At 38.2% G+C, this 10,016-nt stretch overlaps 1 protein-coding gene across 1 annotated transcript in view; it reads right to left on the bottom strand.

The window, feature by feature from the left end:
* Positions 1–5,911: 5,911 nt before the first annotated feature.
* Positions 5,912–10,016, bottom strand: part of TRPC5 (transient receptor potential cation channel subfamily C member 5) — a 227,887-nt gene continuing 223,782 nt past the window's right edge. The window contains exons 8-11 of the mRNA XM_031446350.2: positions 9,548–9,751; positions 9,273–9,314; positions 8,334–8,423; positions 5,912–6,704 (exon numbers count right to left, since the gene is read on the bottom strand). Of these exons, the coding sequence (XP_031302210.2) occupies positions 6,009–6,704; positions 8,334–8,423; positions 9,273–9,314; positions 9,548–9,751 (1,032 nt within the window). The 3' untranslated portion in view covers positions 5,912–6,008. The remainder of the gene's footprint in view (positions 6,705–8,333; positions 8,424–9,272; positions 9,315–9,547; positions 9,752–10,016) is intronic.

Raw genomic sequence — 10,016 nt, 5'->3', positions numbered from 1 at the left:
TAATTGGTCATGTATGTATATTTATAAAAGTCAATCAATTATATTGCACGGTTTAAAATGTAACCTTACTATGGATCTGATGTGTTGACTTTAGGAATACAGTGATCACTAGGTAAGAACATGCTATGATCTGAAATTCAACCTGAATATAACTCATTAGCCTTTGAACAATGTTTTACAGTTTGTTCAGAGCTAGCTTTCATATACTGCTGCACTTCTGAATTTTGTTGAGGGAGAAAATGATGATGTTAATGTTTTAATCTAGAAACTCCTTTTTTTTTTTTAATCATGGAACTCCACCTCAATTTGGTCATCTGAAAAGTTTGACAGTGTGGTGATTTAGCCCTGTGTTATAAAGTGCTTATTCATACTGGTCCTTACTTTGAAAGCTTTTCTATCTGTTTCTTTACCATCACCATCTAAGTACCTCAAGCACTCCCCATAAAAATCCAAAGCCTCATTTTTTGTCTTGTCAGCCAAGGGTAAGTTTTAAGGGTTGTGTAAGATAAGAGAACCGTCAAGAGAGTTTCTAGGTTGGAAGGCAATCGATGGCAATGAGTATTCTGGGATATATTGAACTTTGTGGGGAAAAACATAAAATGGCCAAGCCCAGCTCAACTGTACTTGCACGTGGTTGACCACCTTAGGCTAAAATAAAAGGCACACTACCACCAAGGATAATGTCTTAGTATATATGTGTGTGCGTGTGTTGAAGTGCAGCTACTGGGATGTTAGTTGTCCTGGAACCTGCTCATCAATAAATTCAAAGGGCAAAATATTCTGAACGTTGATGAAATTGGCCTTCACACTGCAGGCCATTCTTCTTCATGTAGTCTTTTTTGGCTCTATCAAGTCATCTGGAGTTGTAAAGAAGGCTTTCCTTTTTGAGGGTGAGTGATGAGGTTAGGGCAGATGTGAGCTACAATCATGGATTTATGAAGGTTGATTACAATGGCCAGAAGTTGCAGGCTCTTTTTGTTACTACAGAAATTGCCTTTCGTTTGTGTAGCGACAGGAAGTTTCTACAGAGTTTTCACAACTTTCACATCAGGTAAGAAGCTTTTGGCAAAATGGCATTCCACTTAATTTCATATTTAAGCATTAATAATTCTTAATATGTACATGTCTGTTGACTACCACAAACACTGATGATATATCTTCAGAAAAAGAAAGACCACAACTTAGAGCCAATAAACTAACAAGGATAACATACAGATCCACTCTAGAGTGGGAATAAAACAAATACTGAGCTTAAAAATGCTAGAGCACCCTGGCCTGCTGCCTGTATAATTCCAGCAGTTAATTCCTTTGTTTCTTAATGAACATTCAACTTCTAAAAGGAAAGCTCTCTAAATTGCCTACCAGCACCTTGTCTGGACCACTATGCAGCAGATAGATGGAAATCCTAGGCCACATACCGATATAGGAATAGTAACATCCCAAGTATGCAATAAATCTGAAATATGCAGACTTACTTAATTCACCAAAATGTGTATTTTTATTTTTACAGGTAGGTTTTTTTCTTCTGACTTACAAGCTTAATTTTTTCTTCAAACCAGAAACCCCAAATCCTGAGAGCTCTCAGTATTAACAGTTGTACTACAGCAGTTCATTGCAGCAATGCCTAACTACATCCCAGGAAGTTTCTTTCCATTGAACTTTTTCCTCTTCCCCCTTTTCAAATGATTTAGTAATTACCAAAAGGGATGAAGGGCCAAGTCAGATCAATCAAATACTATTAACTCTCACTGCGCGCGTGTGTGTGTGTACACAGACAAGTTTCTAACTTTTACAAACATCCCCGAAAAGCAGTGCAAGCCAAAGCTCACATCTGTTGGAAAAAGTGATGGAAAGGGTCATTGGAGACACAGTAGAAACAACACTTTGTACTAAAGTAATGCTCACGTTGAATTGGGGTACTTGGTTCCCAATGGCTAGCTCTACGACCAACAAAGTGGATATTTGGAACAATTATCTAGATAAAACAAGCCTAAGAAACAATCTAAAATACCTATAGATTTGAGGCACAGCCACAGGGTTTGAGGTTGGGAGGAGCTGACAAGTAGGTATGGAGAGGTTATTTAAGTGATCCAAACAATCACATCAACTTATATTGGTTATGTTTATAACAAGCAATCTGTTTAGTAACACTGTTCTGGAAACTTGATTACAAAAATAATATGATCAATTTTTCTTGTGTACTTTTAAACAAGAAAAAATGTCTCCCAAACTGCAGGTACTTTTTACCTGATGATTTAACAAACCAAAGTCTGGGCCACATAAACTTTTAGTCAGAACAGTACCTGAGTCTCACCCACAAGGCAGTATGAATGTCAAATGGTTATTTATATTTTCTGGCTAAAGGATCAACTCATATTTTTCACTGAAATTCTCAATGAAATTTGCAGGGGGAGGTTTTGCACTGCCATAAGAACTATAAAGGTCTTAATGGAAACGTATTTGTTTATTTTTAAGTCATTCAAAAGGTAGAGGCTGTAGTTGTTTTTTTTTTTAATCTTTAGTCAAATTGCAGGCGGATGTTTAGATGTTTTGGACTTAGCTGAAATAGCATAAATTAGGTCACAGTGGAATGGAAAATGACTATTAGAGGCAGAAAGAACTGGAAAATTTTCAATATTTCTATGTAAGAGAACAGAAGTATGACTTGGAGCATTTATATCCCTGTAAAACTTGGTATCTTCCAAAAATGATGGCTTTGAATTTGGAATCTTTTCTTTATCTTTGTACGCTGCTAGACTTAAAGCCTGAAATGGCGAATCTATTTTAACAATGCCCATTTTCTAATATAACTGATATTTTCTTTGTGATATTTTTACCCTTACTAGTTATCAGGGAAACTTAATGTAATTAAGTAAATACAGGTGTCCAGAAGTGATAAGAAAGTCAGCTGTAACAGAGGTGAAGCATGGTATGGATACTTAAACCGTAAGTGATACTTGTACCATTTATATTTGAGTTTGGAGTACATTTTTTACTTTACATTTAAACATGGCAGTCTGAAATTTGTGCAGTTACGGCATTTTGGGCAAATGGACAAAAAGGTATCTATTGTGGCCATTCAACTTCCATATCTACATATAACAATATGTACTTAATGCTGTCATTTCTATGATCTAGAAAATTTGGGTTTATTGACTGGCTCTGTGACCTTGAGCAAGTCATTATCTTTTTCTGGGCCTTTTTTTTTTTCTATTTGTAAAATATGAGGTTGGAATCGAGTAGATCCTCACTAAGGTTCTCTATTACCTCTAACTTTTTATGTTTATAAGTTTACCCTCAAGTTGGCTTATACCTTCTTCGGGGTCAGAGGACATACTTAAGCATTTGATTTGAAATACCTTTCCTGATAGTAGCTGATCCAGTGAGTAGAGAGGTGAACACAAATCGTTTTCCCTTCCTACTTTCTGTTAGTTACAGTTAATAAAAATGTTGGTGTCACCATCATGGAACTTAGGACAATAGCTGATGGGCTTTAACAGCTAAATGGTCTCAGTCCTCAACAGAGCTAGGCCTCAGCATAGCTAGTGAAGTCTTAAGCCCAAATCACAAAGACAATAACCCTGAGAAAATCTGGAAAAGAATGTACTGCCCACGAAATATGACACTGGTTTCTTTTAGTAGTAGAGATTGGCTATTGTGATTTATACATATTCTCTCTTTAGAAGATAATTTAGAGTAAACTTTATTTTGGAGCATGGCTCTATGTCTGGCTACCCTTGTTTTCTGACAAATTGGTAAAGTAACTGCCAGAACAATTAGACCTAGGCCATCACAAGCACATGCGTTTGTGAGAAAGGTATCTTTTTCTTTTGATGAAATAAGGCCATGTATTGGTTTTTGGTGCCATCAGTATGAGTTAGGAATGTAGCCTGGGTGCTATTTATTATTCAGAGTGAATTTGACAGTTGGGAAGTTTGAGTCTAACTTTAGAAACCTTCCTTCTGGAAAGTAACCTGTTACTGATATCAGGGCCATTTATGATAGTCCCACTTAGCGAAGCAGGAGAGAAGTTGGATTTGAGTAAATGATCACTTCAGATATAATCAAGGAATTATCTTGTGACACTCTCTTGCCAAATGGCTCTTGATGCACCTTGTTCTCTTGATCACTTCTTCATGGATGTGAGCTTTGTTCTTCAACACCTCTTGTTTCCTCCTCACCCCCAGTTTGTGTCTTTTTCAGGTGGGATATTTTGACCATCAGTCACTGAAGCTAGTGCTGGAAATGGGAATCAATTCAAAGAACAGAAACTACACTGTCAAAAACTATTTTGGAGGCATATTAGCATTGTTTGAAAATACTTCATTTCACTTAGTTTTGCCAGAAAGTATACGTATGAATTTAGATGGTTTTCTGTTACTGCTGACATTTGTAAGAACAGGGTGATAACTAATTAAATCTCACTTTTTTGAGCTACACATTAATCTTCAGGACCCAGACCTTGGGCTATTTCATGTTATATGGTACAGTGTAAGTTGTAGATGTCTTTGTGCTAACTCTGGTAAAAACTACCCCTTTCAGTATGTTATTGCTCGGTGGTTACCAGGTCTGACATGATGGCCATATGCATTAGGGACTTCATTTTTTAACCTTCACCTTTGTATTCTGATGAGGCAGTCTTAAGCTGTGGAAAATTGTTTGGATGTCTAGATTCAGTTTTCTTTGAATTCTTTGAATTCAGTAGAATTTGGATCATGTTTATAGTTCCATGAATTCACTAGGGTTGTTATATATCTAACATAAGTTTACACATGCAATTCCACTGCCCCCAGTGAATATTAAAACTGCAACTTGAATCAGGTTATCTAGACCTAAAATTGTTTTATTGTTGTTTTATCAGAAAGCAATTAATTAAAATGAAGATGCTGTTTTCAGATTCCGATACCTCAACAAGATATTTTTCTGATAAAAAATATTTTCAAATCCAGGCTTTTAGAAATGCTCTTGATAGCAATGATTAAAACTATCAACAGTAGATAGGACCCTATAAATATACCAGCTAATTATTTTTTCTTGCCAATATATGAGATGTAGTGACTATTGGTTAGAGTGCAATAGAAGTTTTTAAAAACAGTACACATCCTAAATACTAATCTTGATGCTATCAAATTTTAAAATGTAGTCAGCTAACTGAAATACACAAACACAGGAAAGGAATTCACTAACTTATTAGATACGACATATACTATGGGGTAAATATTCATTGGCACACATTAGGAAGGTAACATATTTCAGAAACAAAAATTCAACAGCCCCCACAATAAGGAGAAGTAGTGTTTAGAAACAAAAACAACATGAAGGCCAGTTATACCTAGAAGCCACAAGCTGACAATTCTTTGGAGTCTATTCAGTCTCCCTTTGATGCTGTTCATTGAACCAGAATGGGCAGCGTGGAGCACTGAAGGGCAACAAAGAGAGGCAGGTTAGTTTGCCTTATCTAATAGCTGGTGGGGACTGCTGAGCTCATCTCTCAGCCCTGTGGGGAAATGGTGTGAGATCCTGAGGAAGGTCAGGAATCTGTGCGGCAGCAGCAGTAGCAAAGTGGCACCTGGAGCTTCAAGGAAGCAAGGGTAAGAAAAGCAAAGCCAAAGGGTTAAGCACCCGACTGCACCTCTGCTGATTAGGCGCAAACACCCCTTCAGTTGGTTGTGAAATGGACTTAGTGTTTATAGGTATAAAAAGGCAAATAATAGTAGTAGTAGTAGTAGTAGTAGTAGTAGTAGTAGTAGTAGTAGTAGTAGTAGTAGTAGTAGTAGTAGTAGTAATAATAATAATAATAATAATAATAATAATAATAATAATAATAATAATAATATAATAACAAGAACCAAAAATGAAGAATGTGGCTATAAAAGACAGTGAAAGTAATAGGAGTTTCACTCTCCTTTCTGGGGGCAGGGCAGTGAGGGAATCATATTCTATGTCACCTCTGAGAGCAAAGAAATTAGAAATTTTCTGAGTTCCAGAATAGGTGATAACGGCTTGACTTAGAGCCGAGTTGTAACTTGTTCTTCCTGTCCATCACCCCATTTGTGCATGAGCAGGTCACAAGCCTCTCCCCAAGTTTCAAATACATCCTCTGAGGAGTCTAAAAGTTTAGAATTTGAGGAGCAGATGCTGGATGCGCAGTGAAGAGAGCTTGAACAGGCTAGAGGGCATTCACTGCTTTGAGCAGCGCCCCGGGCTTCACCTAATTCTACCTCACTGAGGTTAATTTCACTTTGAGAACAGGCCTCTGCTTTCCCTTTCTCCATCTGAGAATATCTGATGTCCTGCCACATATAGTGCTGCTGAACGATTCCATCAGAAATGGTGTACATTGGCTCTGAACTGGGTTCAGACATATGACCATTAAACTTGGAGAATAGGAGACCCAGTTTCTTGAGAGAGGGACCCATAAAGGAGCGTTTGCTTGATGGCTCAGCTTTTGACTTCCCTTGGGCACCACCAACTCTTGGCATGGTCCTGATGAGAGGTGGCCCGTGACAGGCTTTTTTCTTGCAGCCTAAATTGAAAGAGACACTCTTGGATTTAGCCCGAGCCCCACCACTGCCATCATTGGTATCATCCCTCTGAGAGGAGAGTTCAGTGCTGCTAGTGGAAAAACTTCTCCTGGGGTGCTTCCTATTTCCCAAGAGGTCAAGCACTTCATAGCGAAAGCTGGAGATGTCTTGCTTTAATTCCTAGGGCAAGAGAGAAGACACGTTACGTTAAGAAGTTTGGCCTTTAGTTCATAACAGACACACTGGATATCCTTTAGAATGTTCCAGGTTTTGCTTCACAGCAAATCACAAAGTACATAAACTACCAGAAAAATCTCACATTACTCCCAGTACAAGAGAAACATTAACAATTCTGCGGGCAGGGCTGGCCATTGGAAAAAACGTGCAATTGGTAAAGTTGATGTCAGAACTTCCCCATTAGGAGTTCGCCGACAGACTAGCGTGTTACTAACAATTAAGGTATTAGATTAGGGTATTGACTTTCATAGGCATCTGCATATAAAAGTACTACTGAAGAGGACAAAGCTTTTAGGACTCTCAGGAATAACACTAGGGAAGTGAAATATCAGGTGATGAGACAGCTGTTTTGAGACAGGGGGCCATATTTATTCAGGTCCCTATGAAATGTCCTCTATCTCTAACCGGTTACCTAGATACTAGATTGTGCTTTTAAAAACCATCTTTTTAGAAGCTTAAATCTGATTCCCCTGCTTAACACTCTTTAGTAACTTATCACTGACCATAGACTACAGGGCTCTTCAAGGCCTGGTACCTGTCATTCTCTCCCATTTCTTCCTACTCTTTCCCCAAGTGCTCTACTGTCCACCTGTATCGACATATTCTCTCTTGCCTCTGGGCTTTTGCATGTGCTGTTCTCTGTGTCTTGAACACAGTTCTCCCCAACTCTTCTTTATCTGAACCCTCCTTCAAGCCTCAGCTTAAAGATTGCTTCCTCTGGAAAGCTTGCCCTGAATCCCCGAGTCCTAGTTGAGTGTCTGCCATCTTTGTGTCTCCATAGCACCCTGTGTTGACCCTGTTAGGATACTCAGTCATTTGTCACCTTCTGTATTATTGTGTGAGAGTAGGGATGGGCTGCTTATATCTTGCTCATGACTATGCCCCAGCATCCAGCAGAGTGTTTGGCATATAGCAGGCCCTCAATAGATGAGTTATGTCTGTGGATTAGGATAACAGCGTTCCTATGTTCCTTAGAAAATATATATGTGTTCTAGGATAGGGTTTCTCAACCAATTGACACGTTGAGGTTGGTAATTATTTGTTGTAGGGGGCTGTCCTGTGCATTGTAGGAGTTTTAACAACAACCCTGGTCTCTATTCACTAGATGCCAATAGCACACACATCCCAGTGTGACAACCAAAAATGTGTAATGGTAGGGTTTCATAAATCTTAGATTTAATAATGGATTTTCTGTCTTTATCTTGTATCTTTTAAATGAAGAAGACCTTTAAATCCCCAGGCATCTTTGCTTTGCTATCTTTCTTCTCATCATACATCCTTGCCACATCATTTAAAGCACTCAATTCTCACACTGAGAAACACCCAGAATGTTAAAAGAATGCATATTTTTATTATTCATTATTAATAAAGCTGATTTTGGTGTGACAGACCTTGGTAAAATTTCTCCATCCACCGGATGACAGACTGTTCTGTGAGAATAAGAATTGTAGCTGCGTTGCTGTATTACAGACAGTTGGAAGTTCTAGCACCAGAAACCTCAAACACTGTGAAGTTTAAATGATACTTAAGAAATGTGAAATGAGAAATTAAACCACTACATGATTAAATTACCTTAAAATTTTCTTCTGTTAATCCCTCATTTGTTTTGGAATTTCTTATCATAGCTGCCACATATCTTTTGACTAAATTCCTGATAACTTCCTGGAATTAGAAAAAAACATGAAGAGGCATTCAGTTTCCTTCTTGGGCTCCCAGTAAAATAAGAAACACACACAGGAAATAAAATTTGCCTAGACTGTCGTTGCAATGGAAATTCCTCGCAGAATCTGGCCTTTTTCTACAAAAACTCTCAGTTAAGTTCATTGGCTAAATGAATTACGTGTCCAAATTTGGTGGCAGAGTGGGCCAGTAAGATCAAATTCATCCGAAATGAAAAGTTTCCACCCAAGCATAAGGTAAACAGATTCACATTCATAGAATAATGAGAGCGGAATAATCCTTGACTGATCACAGTCAATATCCTTTCCCTTCAGGCTGGATTAAACTTTAACCCTCCTAATAAAGATGAGAATTTTTCTTCCTTTTATAAAGTTGAATTGACACAACATTGTAAACTGATTATACTTTGGTAAAAATATAGTTGAGAAAGTAATTTTTCAGTGTCACAAAGTGTTCTGATTTTGATGTCCACTAATTATGTAGTCGAGATACTTCTTAGTCAATCTACACTTCTCCTTTACAGGGATGGCCTCTTTTTACTTAGCCTCCTGGGAATGGTATACACATGGCCACTATGCTTTGTGTTAGTAATGGTTATGTTGATCACTACTACTTAAGGCAATATGTCAGGCACTGTGCCCAGACACACACACACACACACAATCCTATGTACATACTCACCACTCAATTCTTACAACTATACTGTGAGTTACATTTTATCATCCCTATATTACAGATGAGAAAACTGAGGCTCAGTGAGAGTAAGTGACTTGTCCAAGGTCACACACTGACCAAGAACTATTATGCTTAGTCCCTATGAAGAAGCTTTACCTGGTAATGTTGATTCTGTATCAGGCTGTCAGCATGGCGTTCCTGTAATTGAAAATGGATAGAGAGGTTACATCAGCAGTCTCCCAGCAGCACATCCACCTGAATGTATTTCTAAATATTAGGACTGGAACATGACACAGGAGCTGCTACCTGACAAACCCCCAAAGCATCTATAGTTTGGAGTGGTTTTATGATGTTTAAGACAGGGAATGTCAAGAAGGAGGGAAGGTAGAAAACAGTTTTGTTTAAAAAGAAACAATTTTTCAAAGCCTTACTGTGAAACTTCTCAGGTTGTGCCTTCTCCGTCTACCATCAGGGTCTCTTTTGGGGCAGAAGGTGTTGTTGAACCAGTTACCAAGGTATAGAAATGACTTGGGACTGGGGATGATGTTGAAAGGGGGTGGCAAGGTGCCGCCTTCGTCGAAGTAACTCATCCAGAGCTTTGTCCTTGCAAACTTCCACTCAATGTCAGCATGATCCTATGAAAGAGAGAAGTTCAAGGATTTTTGATGAGAAAATGCAAATACACCCATGACTCATTCTAAAGGTTCTATTTGCTTCTATAGAGGGCAATCTGTCAATAGCTATGAAAATTGGAATTACATTTACCCTACAACCCGGTAATCCCACAATTAGAAATTTATCTTATCAGTATACTTGCAAAAAGTTGTATGCACAGGATTGGTCACTGTAAAACTGCAGTTTATGATAGCAAAACAGTTGGCAACAATCTATCCAACAGTA

Source organism: Camelus dromedarius, chromosome X, assembly GCF_036321535.1.
Source record: "Camelus dromedarius isolate mCamDro1 chromosome X, mCamDro1.pat, whole genome shotgun sequence".
Classification (NCBI taxonomy): Eukaryota; Metazoa; Chordata; class Mammalia; order Artiodactyla; family Camelidae; genus Camelus; species Camelus dromedarius.
Note: the sequence above shows the minus strand (reverse complement) of the source record. Positions and strands in the feature narration are given on the sequence as shown.